Below are 13,222 nucleotides of genomic sequence, written 5' to 3'. Positions count from 1 at the left end.
ACCTACAGTACCTCCAGGTTCTGCACTCGCAGCAGCAGGAACCCCTGCCCCCTCACAGGAACCCCTGACAGCTGAAGCACCAGCTGAACCAGCTCCCTCCTGACAGGCCAAGCCCCTGAGCCACCTGGGCACTGAGCCTCCTTTGGAAGTCCAAGTCCCTGCCAGGTAAACCTACCTACCTGAAAATATACATCAGAAATATACCCATGGAGCACACTCCAGGTTCTAGTCTACCCTTGCTTGCTCCCCTCTGCTTCCTACATTGCGTTTCTGTGCTATTTCAGTGGCCCTTTTTCCTTCCTACACCTCTGCAACCAATTTTCTAATGTGGTGCTGGGCTTGAACCCAGGCTTTTAGACATGGCAGGCAAGCACTCTATGACCAATGTCTTACATTCAAACCCCTGTGTTTGGACTTAAGAGTGGTATGCTTTTTTCCAGACTGGGTCCTCCTACTGAGTTGGTAGTACTTGTTACCACATTCCCAAGACACAAATACAAGCATTCTCTAATATACTCTATATTTTGCTTATATCACCTGATTTTTCCAGTAGACTATAAGCTCCATGGGGGAAAAATTGTTTGTCCCTTTTGTTCTCTGTAGTATCCCCAGTGCCTAAAACAGTGAGTGACACAGAACAGGCATGTGTATTATCAGCCACAGTCCAGAGAAAACCCATGTTTCAGAAAACAACATATGCACAGGGAGACAGAAACAGGGCTGTTTTTAGCCACAAATAACAGAAAACATAACTCACAGTAGTTTGAACAAATAGGAATTTATTTTTAAAAAAATTTTTTCACATAAAAACCCAGCAGTTGGCAGTCTAGGGCTGGGGCAGCATCTCAACCAAATCAAGAACCCACTGTCTACCAGCTCCACATGCTTCACCTCTGCCCTCATGGTTATAGGCACCCTCAGGGGTCTCCTCCACATTCCAGGCAAGAAGATGATTGGGACAAATGGCCACACCAGCTGCTTTTTTTTTTTTTGTACCAGGGATTGAACTCAGGGGCACTTGGCTACTGAGCCACTTCCCCAGCCCTTTTTTGTATTTGATTTAGAGACAGGGTCTCATTGAGTTGCTTAGCACCTCACCATTGCTGAGGCTGGTTTTGAACTCTTGATCCTCCTGTCTCAGCCTCCAAAGCTGCTGGGATTATGGCACAGATCACCATACCCAGCCACACCAGTTTCTTCTTTTTTTCTTTTAAACAAAAGCAATCTGAGACTCCCCTCAGGAGACTTCCACCAGCTTGTCATTAGCCACAGCATTCACATGGCCACCATAGCTGGAAGTCAGCTGAATACTTAGCCTTCTAGCCACCAAACAAGAGGAGAGTGAGGGATGGTGTTAGAAGTGGGTGCTCTGGGAGCCAGCTGAGTATCTGCCATAAGTGTTAGGGAAGGATTAGTCAATCAACGAATGCTGGGACAAGTGGCTGAAGTCAGTGGGGAAAATGGAATCCCTGCCTCACACCATACACAAAAATGAATTCCAAGTAAACGGTTAAGTTTGAAAAGCAAAATTTAACTTTTGGGAAAAACAGTTTTGGGAGAAAGATTAGGAATCCTAAACAATCAAAAGCAGACTATACATCAAATGACATCATTAGAAAAGCAAAAAGCCAAGCATACCAGAAATGTATTTCTGCAAAGCTTATTACCAGAGAGAGGATCATAACCAGAGAATTCCTATGTATCAAAGGGGGTCAAAAAGAAAAAAGGTGTCAAAATTAAAGAACCACACAGAGGAAATACACATGACCAAAAAAGCCTCCACAAGACTGCCAAAAACTGAAAACTGACATCAAAAGCTAAGAGGTCAGCAGAGGGCATCTCAGCTGTCACCCATCTCAGCAGGAAGAGAAAGGACACAACCCATTTTGGAGAGCAATGTGGCCTGTCTAGTTAAACTGAAAATGTACAGGAACTACAACTAGCAATTCTTGTATACTTATGGAGGAGGAAACATTCAAGAACATTTGAAGCAACATTGTGTTTAAAAGCAAAAACCTGGAAACCACTTATGTTTATTGATTGCAGAAGGGAGAAACTGGATCCATCCATACCACACAGGACAGTGATGCAGCTGCATTTGGAGCTATGTGTGATCCAAGGTTCACCAGCACCACTGAGTTTTAGAAGTTGAGGCATATATCCATTTGCCACTTAAAGAGTTTTTAAAAAATGCAAAACAATACAATGTATTTAAAGATACATTATCTTCATGGTAACATTTTTAGAAACATAGTAGCAATCAGTTCTTGGAGGAGGAAACAAAGAGGGGTCCAAGTGTGCTGGCCCTCTAGTCTCATGTTGCACAGCAAATACATGGATGTTTACCTTGTATATAATGAAATGATTTTTTAAAGCACATGGCATCACACTACTCTGTGTGAAAATGCAGATGTGAGAACAGTCAAACTTTCTAAGAACAAACTTTAGATATGAATTTTGCAACAATTAACTTCACAGATACAAACAAAGCTATGCTCCAGTGGAAAAGTGTGTCCACCTAGCAGACCAGCACTACTTTCATATCTGCTCTCAAATCACCAAACACCTGCTGGTGGCTGAGAGTAGACACTCTAGAACCACCCAAATGTGTTTTTAACCTTGTCTCTGTCTCATTCCAGGACTTTCTGAGCCAGAATTGGAGAATGAGCCAGGCTCCAGGTGGCTCTAAAAGCCGAGTACCATATAGTACCAATTTGCCTAAAATTTCAGGAATAGCAGAACCAAAAATTTAAAGTCAAGCACAGTGAGGATGGTGCTAATGATGTAGTTGTAGTAGCTAGGAAGTTCCAAACCTCAGGTCTATATCATGGAAATGTCCACCCGGATGCATCAGAGTGGACACACCCGCTGCCTGATCTGATGCATTTCCAGTGACCACATAGTGTCTTGGAGTGAAATGAATTAATTAATAGACATCCCGCACTTAGAAGAATGATATCTAGTAAGCACTCGATGTTTGCTACTTTTTCAAGTAAAGAAACTTGTTTGGAGAAAAGTGCTCAATAAAATATTTTAATTCTGGGGATCATGACCATTATTCTTAATTAAGGCTTTGTGATGAGGCTCCTAAACCTTCAAAGGAAACGAAGTGGAATCTCCCAGTCACTGTGAGCCATCTCTGAACACCTACCCTGTGGAAATAGGAGTTTACCACTCAGGAAACGGCAAGGACATGGCTCTAGTTAATTCTCTGCTCTGCAGAATAGGTTCATTGGCTTCTTTACTATCTGTATTTTTTGCAGTAAGAACCTACTTGACAATGTTAACTATAAAAAGCCAGACTGTGACAGGAAGACAGGGTTTTTGTTTTGTGAGACTGAAGACCCAAATGTTACAGAACTGTGTGGGAAAGAGATGAAGAAGAGAGAGAACTGGCAAGGTCTCTCTGGGGTCAGATTTGGACTGGGCAGGGACGCACTGCAGCAGGCCGTGACCTGGGTGGAGGTGACCTGAAGGCTGACACATGGTGATGCTCTCCCTTCAGCAGTAGGCTTCCTTCCACTGTTATCATCTTTGTTCTCTTAAGGAAACCAAAGGAATATGACTGCTGTCCCCAACCTGTCCTCCTGACCCTCCAGGTCAACCCAAACCCCCTAGATTGTCACTGTACCCTCCTACCACTGTCTTGGCCTAGCCTTGAGCCTGGGCTGAGGTCACACCCTCTGCGTAGGACCCCAAGTCTTCCCTAACCCATTCTTTCATGGGGGCCCTGAAGCACAGGGAGATAGATAGCAAAGGCTGAAAGCTGCAATGCAGTGGCCAGTTGGAAGTTATCAGAAGAAAAAGAAAAGCAAGCCCCTCAGGGCGTCACACGGCTGAGGTTGGCTATTCCACTTTATTTAGCAAATAGTCACACTCTGGGCCCCACCGAGCAGCTCCTCCAGTATCACCTGAGTCTGCCTTGAGAAGCGCAGGGAACAGGAAGGCTCATGTGCCCCACCTGGGCCTTGTCTGCCACCACACACAACACACACCTTAGGACAACACCACTGCTCTGGGTCCTCAGGAGCCACCCCAATGTGGTCTGGGGGCCCCTCCAGTGTTCAACAGCCACCTGTAGGGCCTCAGCTCCGCCCCAGGTACAGAAGCCCCTACTCCTGAGATGCCACCCCAGGGCAAGAGGCTCATCTCCAGCTGTGGAGTTGCTACATCCCAATCCTGGGCCTGCCACCTGTCCCTGCTGGGCAAGAAGCAAAATGTACGAAAATACTTTTAATCATTTCTTTGAAACAGTTAAGAAATAAGGTCGTCTTATTTTCTTTTACAATCCAAGTAAAAAAAAACAGTTCACATTAGCGCCTGGGCCAATATCAGCTTCTTCCTGCCACGCCAGGCGCTCAGTAGAAACGCTTGTTCCGCTCCTGGCGCTTCTGGAACACCACAGCACCCACCACGGCACAGACGATGATGCCCAGGAGCGCACACAGCAGCAGCAGGAACACCCTCCACCCTGTCAGGGGCCCGCTGCGGAAGTTCCCTGTGGGGTCGTCCACGTTATCTAGGGAAGAAGAGAGGGGGGGTGAAAAGGCAAAGGGGCAGGGCTGCTGGCTGGGCTCCAGGAAAAGAGACTCACAGGACCACACAGCAGGCCCAGCATAGGGCCACCACACCCACCCCACAAGGGACCTCAGTGAAAACCAGAGACTCCTGGGCTCCCTCTGAAAAGGAGGTACGAGGCCCAGGAATCTATGTGACAAGCCCCAACTCCCCCATGTCGCAGTGTGAGAATCCCCCTCCCCACCGGGAGAAACGGCTCTGACCAAAGGCTGCCCCTACCTGCAGCTCTCAGCGACCTCCCCGGCTGGCTCACAGGTCCTGAGCTACCACCCACACGCTGCAACCCTCTCTAGCCACACCACTCTTCAGCCTGCCAAATGTCAACGGACCCTACTGGGTGCCACACCCTGTCACACTCGGGATCTCAGATTCTGACCACCCTGGAAGGTGGCACCTTTTCAAAACAGAAGATGAGGACTTGGCTGTGACTACAGGCCATGAGTGGAGGGACTGGGATCAGGACTGAGCCTTATGTCTGCCGTTTGGCCTCCACACTGTGGCCCTCCACTTGACACTGGGGTCTGCACAGGCCTTTTCCAACCAGGACTGGGCTCAAGTCGGGCCTTTCTGCTGTGTTTATGCTGCTCATTTGACAAAATGCCAGCTATAAGTCAACCTACAGCCTCCTTCCTGCACAGCCTGACCCCAGGCTAGCCTGCTGACCCCAGCCTCTTTGTCCCTGCACAGTGACAACAATGAACTGAACCAGGGGAGCTTGAGAGAAGTTGCTTTCCTGACAAGCTCCTCAACCTCGGGGCTCCCAGTCCTCCCTGGCGCCTTCTCTGCCTCAGGTGCTAACTGAGCCCCAGGGGCAGGGACTGCTTGATACAGTTGGGCACAGAAGGAAGCTTTGAAACAGCTGCCAAAGGAACAAGTGCATCAACTTCTGAAAACAAGTTAATCCTTGCTTTGCTGGTCACTTGGGGAGGAAAGTACTCAGTAGCCAGTATGATTTTCCTCTAACCAAATGATGGTCTACAGCTGGATTTGTTCCATCTCCAAAATATTTAAAACAATGTGAATCTTTAAAAAATGAGATATTTGTGGGGTGTAGTGGTAGACACCTATAATCCCAATGACTAGGGAGGTTGAGGCAGGAAGATCTCAAGTTTGAAGCCAGCCTAGGCAATTCAGTGAGATCCTGTTCCAAAAAATATACCTTATTCCTCCAACCATGACATTCACTCTATGAAGCAGAATTCGTGCCATGAGAAGAACCTAGGGTTTGGAGTTTTGCAAAAACCCAAGTTCAAATCTTGCCTTACCTCTTTCTGGCTGAGTAAACATGAGGTTTTCAGCCCCTTCAGCCAGCCATAGACTCAATCTCCAAAGTGTTCACAGACTAACAGGCATGCCAAGAGTGCTGACACACTTCCTTCAGGCAGCAAATTGCCGCTTGACCTTTTTTTTTTTTTTTGGGGGGGGAGGGTAACTGGGGATTGAACTCAGGGGCTCTCGAACACTGAGCCACATCCTCAGTCCCATTTTGTATTTTATTTAGAGACAGGGTCTCACTGAGTTGCTTAGTGCCTCACTGTTGCTAAGGCTGGCTCTGAACTCGAAATCTTCCTGCTTCAGCCTCCAAAGCCACTGGGATTACAGATGTGTGCCATCACTCCCAGCATACCCCCTTGACTTAATGACCATTGTCCCTAGCCCCCAACACAGAAGGGAGCGGACACTGTGCTCTAGGTGTCCTGATTGGCTGCTGCCGCCTCAATAGAAACCACATGGCGTAGAGGATATCCTCACAGATGGACTGGCTTTCCTGCCTCAATCATTTCCTTAAAGACTCACCAGAGCTGACTGGACCCAAGCTTCTGGCCTCTTAGGAACTCCAGGCAGGACCAGGAGCAAACTCATCAGGGACAGGTCTGATACAAGAGCCCAGAACACAGCCAGAACTGGACCAGGAAGGGCTGAGAGCTCCAAATTCACCTGAGGCCTAGCAGGGACACTGGGTGCACATACCTTTAGGTGACTTGAGGAAGTTGACACCAGGCTCTATCTTGGTCCAGTCGATGTTTTCCTCATCAGGTGTGTGCTCTACCATTAGCTGGAACAGCTTGATAGAGATGATGTCATGATTGTCTGCAGGATCAAAAATGAGCCTGTGATGGCATGGAGCCAGCCTCAGGGCCATGGCCCACAGACCCCTCAAAGAGAAGCTGATGTTCCTGATATGGAGAGTGCTGCTGCTGCCCATGGCTGGGCCTCTTTTCTTCCTAGCTACCTTCAATCCTCCAGGGACTGGGTGTGTTCAGCAAGTACAAGGCCCTCGTTTTAATCTCCAGCACAAAAAAAATAAAGAGAAACCAAGGAAAAAGGAGGGATGGACAGAAAAGAGCATGGGCTTTATATTCAAAATCACATGGGTCTAAACTGCAGGCCTGAGGCCCTCTCTGAGGCTCAGTTTCCTCTTCTGTAAGACAGGAGTGATAATCTCCATCATGGGTGTGGTCACATGGCAAGTAAATGAGCACACATAGATCACAGGAAAGACACAATGTGAGGCAGAGGGTGTGTATTTAAAACAGGGACCAGATCAAGGCTGGCGAGAAGCTTGATCCTCCCAAGGGCAGGCAGCCAACAGATGCTCCTATCAGAGATCTGTGAAGGATGCAAATGAGAAAGTCAGCATCCAGCTAGGAGCCCAGCTCAACACACAGTTAGCAACTGCACCTGAGGAAACTCAGGAAAGACATGGTCTAACCAGCATGGGCAGAAAAGGACCACCACTCAACACTAACAGCTCTCCCATTTTCGGGGGGTGGGGGCTTGAGTCTCAGAGCCACAATATGACATCCAGCCTGCCTAACTAATTGTAAGCTCAACAGGCTACAATCTGAGGAAAGGCCTTTTATTTAGGGGGGTGGGTACAATACTGGGTATTGAGTCCAGGGGCTCTCTACCACTGAATAACATCCCAACACACACACATACACCTTCCTTTTTTTTTTTTTTCCCCTTGAGAAAAGGTCATGCTAAGTTGCTGTGACTGACCTTGAACTTGTGATCCTCCGGCCTCCGCCTCCCAACTTGATGAGATTCCTGGTATATACCACTGCACCCAGCTAAAAAAGGCCTTTTTTAGAGGGAGAATCTCTGGAGCCATGAGAAGGGAGAACCTATATAGAGCAAGGCCCTGGCAGACAGGTCAGGCAGGGCTGAGTGGCATCTGATAGTCAAGCATGCACGGTCCCTGGAGGCAGCAAATGGCCAAGGAAAGAGAGTAGTTTTGGAGTCAGACTCTAGTTCCCACCTGAGCTCTGCCCCTTCCCATTTCCCATTTGCAATTTTTGGGAAATCCCTCAACTCTGAAATTCCCAGGGTGTTGGTTGTATAAAAAGTGAAAAGACAATTTCCTACTAAAGACTATATTCCAGGATTGCCCGCAGGATGCCAAATATCAACAACCCTCCAACTAATGGCCAGACACTACCACTTTTGGGGCCATCTCCACTACTCTTTACTGAGCTCCTCCAAACAGCCTTGGAGAGCATCCATCTGCCACAGATCTGGTTCTGTTCTCATCAAGAACCACCTGCAAAGTGAGTGCAGTGACATAGACCTACAATTCCAGCTACTTGGGAGGCTGAGGCAGGAGAATCACAAGTTCAAAGTCAGCCTAGGCAACTTAGTGAATCCTATTTCAAATAAATGGATGGGGATGTAGTTTAGTGGCCGAGCACTTGTCTAGCATGTGCAAGACCCTGGGTTTGATCCCCAGATCCACACACATACACACACACACACAAAAAACAAACCCCAAAACCTCTGCAGACCCATGCAGAAACAGTGCAAGACAAAATTTCAGGTAACCCAGGGGAGAAGATGGGGTAAAGGTTATGGTGGAGTCATCAATAAAACAAGACTGGTCCTAAGTTAGTAATTACCAAAGCTGGAAGACAGGAACAGGGTGCTTATTAGATCAATATCTCATTTTGGGGGTCTATACTGACACCGCCCTATTATTAAAGTCTAAAGCAGCAGGCACGGTGGTACATGACTATAATCCCAGCCAACTGGGAGGCTGAGGCAAGGACTGCAAATTTGAGGCCAGCAAAAAGGCAACTTAGCAAGACCAAGGGCTTGGAGTATAGTTAGTGGTAGAGAGCTTGCCTAGCATACACAAGGCCCTGGGTCTGATCTCCAGTACCAGAAAAAAATAAACAAAAACCAAAAACATAACTTTAAAACAAAACAAAGGACATATTGGAATTAAGTGGACCCATGTAGTTCTCTGGGGTGGGGATGGGGGAGTCTCTGGCCAGTGAACAGGTTACAGCCTTGAAAATGTTTATCTGAAGATAAATAAACTCTTTTGTCAGGTCATCCATATCAAATCCTAGTTCTGGTCAGCAGGAGTTAGCCCTGGGTTTTATGCCTTCTGAGCACTCTCAGGAGAAGACTGAGAGTCACAGCCAAGGGCCCCACTAAGTGTTACCAGGACCTGGTGACCTGGCAAAGTCCATACAGGCCAGAGGAGTCCCTGTGCTTGCTGAGTACCCAATGCAGGCCAAACGAGACATATCCCTGACTTCATGGGGAGGTGGGGTGTGTGTCTGGGGTGGGGAGCACAATAAAGTAGATGATATGGCTGACTCAAAGATAGTAAATGCTAGGAAAAAAGGTTAGCTAGGAGTGTTGGGGACTGGAGGAGCAGGTACAAATTCTAGTAAGGGAATTGGGGAAGGCCCCACCAAGTAGGTGACATTAAAGCTAGACTCTAAGAAGATGAAGGTCAGACAGCAAGTCAAAAGGCCAGAAGCAGGATGACACTGGTGTGTCCAAGGAACACCTTAAGCTGAGTAAGAAGTAAACCCTGAATCAGACGTTGCAGGGGTGGGGAGGAGTAGGTTGGGACGGTGCCTTGCTGTGAATTCACCAGTGCACTGGAGGTAGCATGGAGAGGAAAAAGAAAAGTACAGGATGACATCAGGGTTTTTCAGCCTGAGCAACTAGAAAGTCAGAGGAGCCATTTACATCTTTTTTTTTTTTTTTTTTTTTTTTAAAGAGAGAGAGAGAGAGAGAGAGAGAGAGAGAGAGAGAGAGAGAGAGATAATTTTTAATATTTATTTTTTAGTTCAAGGCGGACACAACATCTTTGTTGGTATGTGGTGCTGAGGATCGAACCCGGGTCGCACGCATGCCAGGAGAGCGCGCAACCGCTTGAGCCACATCCCCAGCCCCGCCATTTACATCTTGCTGGGCAAAGTATGGTCTTGAGTAGTGGGCATATTAGGGCTCAGATGGGCAGCTGAGTGGACACTGGCTACTGCTTATGTAGTAGTATCTGCAAGTATACAGGGTCTAGATTCAAAGTCAATCTCCTAAAGATAAAGGAAGACCGCTAATGGATTGCTCAAAGACTAAGTCATGGGCACACCAGCATTTATAGACAGTGGGAAGAGGAGGAAGATGGTGAGTGTGGAAATCAAAAGGTGATCAACAATGTCAAAAGGTTCCAACAGACCAGGGAAGGCTTGGGCTAAGAATGGTGGACTTCTCACTCAAACCACTCACCAGACAGGTCTCCAGTGCCAGCTGAGGCTCCAAAATAGTAGCCGGTGGGTAGACGTACTCCCGTGATATCAATGCAATTTTTCCACTCATTCTTGTCCTCCAAGTCAGTCATCACCTGTGGCCAGCCAACATGTCAAATACACCTGCAGGCCCAAGCTTGCCATTTCCCCAGCCTCTAGAGAACCAGCAAAGACCCAGCCAGCCTCCTCCCTCACACCTGCTCACCGTCAGACGGCCCCGGGAATAGCGCACAGCCAGGAAGGTATCATGGTCCCGGTTGCGAAAATCGGCCGTGCAACCTGCCAGCTCAGTCCAGCGTCCATCTTTGCTATGGTCATAGGAGAGGGAGCCATTGTTCACCATCACTGAGATGTACGGGAACACACGCTGGAACCAAGACACCAGTTAGTTCGCTACTATCCCTTCTTCAGGAGGAAGCAGGCACACCCACCATCCCAACCCCCGGAGGCTGCTTTTGTGCCAGGACCAGGGAGAAATCCCAGTCCCCACCCTCTAGCCAGCTATCTAGTCCTTGCTTTCCTGCTCCACAGGAGAGAACAGGGCCCTACCTCAGTGGTCTCATCATTGGGGTATGTGTCCAGAAAGATGGCTAAGCCGTGGAAGTTGTCTTTGCTTCCAAACACAGGTCCTGGAATAATAAGGAGATACTCACACAATGGGAAAAACTGGAGATGTCCCCATGGGTAGCTCAAAGGCAATATGTATAAGAGGCGGGACAGCCCAACTCTGGTCATTCATGCAGGAGACAAGGGAATTCCTAAGGATGAAGCTGAGGTAGGGGGCAAGGAGGGACTCAAGTGTAACAGAGAGGACTCAAGTTTGGAGCCTGAACTATTAGGGGACAGCCCTGGCCATGTGCTGTGAGGTGTCAAAGGGTTACCCAGTCTAGGAAAAATGGGAGAAGCCACAAAGGACCCTCTCAAACCAGGGTAGCACATTTTCTATAAAGGGTCACACAGGAAACCTTTACAGCCTTGAGGTCTATATACAGTCTCTGCTGGATGGCCTTCATATTCTAGCACTTAAAGGGCAGTACAGGGTAGAAGATCCTTGGACCCAGAAACCCAGGCAACTTCCTGCCTTGCCCACCCTGACCTCCCTAGTGGGCCAGCAGCCATGGGGCACCCACCCTCCAGGACCCAGTGGGGCCACCTGAGCAAGCACTGCCCTACCTGGTACAAGGCGGTCCCGGGTGTACCACAAGGCGATGCCATCTCCATGGAGATTCTTCTTCCCTGTGCCATGGACTTTGAAGTGGACGTGCATCTCCCAGTCTTTGAGGAAGCAAGGCTGGATGTGGGGTGGGAGACAGATAGCACTGCTCAAGAGATCCCCAGGATGTTTGAACAAGTTAGAGGCAATCCTGGCACAAACACTGCCCCACAGAACTATCTTCTTGCCTCTATCAAGACTTGGTACTTGGGGCTGGGGATGTGGCTCAAGCGGTAGCACGCTCGCCTGGCATGCGTGCGGCCCGGGTTCGATCCTCAGCACCACATACCAACAAAGATGTTGTGTCCGCCGAGAACTAAAAAATAAATATTAAAAATTTCTCTCTAAAAAAAAAAAAAAAAAAAAAAAAAAAAAGACTTGGTACTTACTCATAAGCACAGAGCTAGGTGGCAGGATCACAATTGTCACTGACCCTGGACTCCCAAGCATTTTCAGAAGGAAGGGAAGGGATTGCTGGGCCCCTACATGAGAAGAGGTAGGCCATGCAGTGTCCCAAGGCTGCCAGAGGCCCTCCTCTGCCTTGCCAGGCCTGTTCTCATCCTGGCCTCAACACCAGCCAAATCCCCTAGTCTGTTCCACCTCCATTCCCACTGTTCCTGCCCTGGGATCTTGAAAAAGGGTTATTACCCCTATCTGAGGTATGTATTTTAAATAAACAAAAACGTGTTTTGGGGCAAAATAACTCATACTCAACAGATGTGAAGACAGTCTTGATACATACCCAGCTCTATTTGACCCCAAAACTTCTGCTGTCTTCTATACTTCCTACAGCCTTCAGGCCTTTAACATAAATCACACCAGCTACTTTCTGCCACCCCCTCACTCCCACCCCGACTCTTCTGTTCTAACCAACCTTCCAAAGTGAAGAAAATCAGGCTGAGTGAGTGCCCAAAGGACTCGAACCTAAGTCTGACTGACTACAAAGCCCAACTCCTGGCCAGGACACCTGCCAACCAGGCCCAGCTTAAATGAGGTACCAGTATCAGTGCTGAAGCCTGATTAGGGAGGTGCTCTGGGTCCTTTTAGCGACCATACGAGAAGCAAATGCTCTCTGACAGTCATGGACATCAAGAACAGAGCTGAGCACTGCCTACAGCAAGAGGAACAGCCTGCCAAGAAGCTGCTCATGAAAACTAAGGTGTCAACAACTACTATGAGAAGGAAAAACTTTGCAGAAGTCAGAGATGTGTATATAAGCACATGATTTAAAAAACAAACAAAACAGTCAGAAAGGCAAACCCAAAAAAAGATATGGTTAACCTATCAGATTGGCAGGTATTAAAAACATTATTATATAATGCAGATGAGGATGCAGAGAAACACACACTCTCAAGCAACAGGTGTGACTGTAAATGTAAATGGTCCTGTCTTCTTAGGGGCAATTTGGCTACAGCTTTTTAACAGAACAAGGGAGACCCCAGTAGTACTTATCACTTAATGATATCAATGATACTAAAAAAGAGGCTGGGAATGTAGCTCAGTGGTAGAGTGCCTGCCAAGCATGCACGAGGCCCAAAGTTCCTGCAAACAACATCAATGATCTGCTCCCATTTGGGGGTGGGGGGTTAAGAAAAAATGTAAAGCATTAACTGATATTAATGACAGGTAATTCTGAGAACTGTGGGGAATATTTACTTTATATATTTTAAGGTATAGATGGACACAACACAATGCCTTTATTTTTATATGGTGCTGAGGATTGAACCCGGATCCCACCGGTGCTAAGCAAGCGCTCTACTGCTGAGCCACAATCCTAGCCCTAGGGAATGTTTACTTTCTATCTTTGAATATCATACAAATGAATATTGCTTCTGTAACCAGAAAAAACTCAAATCAAAAATAAAAAACAGGCCGGGCACAGTGG

At 47.6% G+C, this 13,222-nt stretch overlaps 1 protein-coding gene across 1 annotated transcript in view; it reads right to left on the bottom strand.

Moving 5' to 3' along the window:
* Positions 1-3,837: 3,837 nt before the first annotated feature.
* The window catches only part of Lman2 (lectin, mannose binding 2), a 9,997-nt gene continuing 612 nt past the window's right edge, over positions 3,838-13,222 (bottom strand). Inside the window, exons 2-8 of the mRNA XM_077801373.1 lie at positions 12,285-12,291; positions 11,298-11,527; positions 10,674-10,753; positions 10,330-10,491; positions 10,105-10,219; positions 6,550-6,669; positions 3,838-4,519 (exon numbers count right to left, since the gene is read on the bottom strand). Of these exons, the coding sequence (XP_077657499.1) occupies positions 4,359-4,519; positions 6,550-6,669; positions 10,105-10,219; positions 10,330-10,491; positions 10,674-10,753; positions 11,298-11,527; positions 12,285-12,291 (875 nt within the window). The 3' untranslated portion in view covers positions 3,838-4,358. The remainder of the gene's footprint in view (positions 4,520-6,549; positions 6,670-10,104; positions 10,220-10,329; positions 10,492-10,673; positions 10,754-11,297; positions 11,528-12,284; positions 12,292-13,222) is intronic.

This window comes from Urocitellus parryii, chromosome 1 (assembly GCF_045843805.1).
Source record: "Urocitellus parryii isolate mUroPar1 chromosome 1, mUroPar1.hap1, whole genome shotgun sequence".
NCBI classification, from domain to species: Eukaryota; Metazoa; Chordata; class Mammalia; order Rodentia; family Sciuridae; genus Urocitellus; species Urocitellus parryii.
The sequence above is the reverse complement of the archived record's forward strand: the minus strand, read 5'-3'. Positions and strand labels throughout refer to the sequence as shown.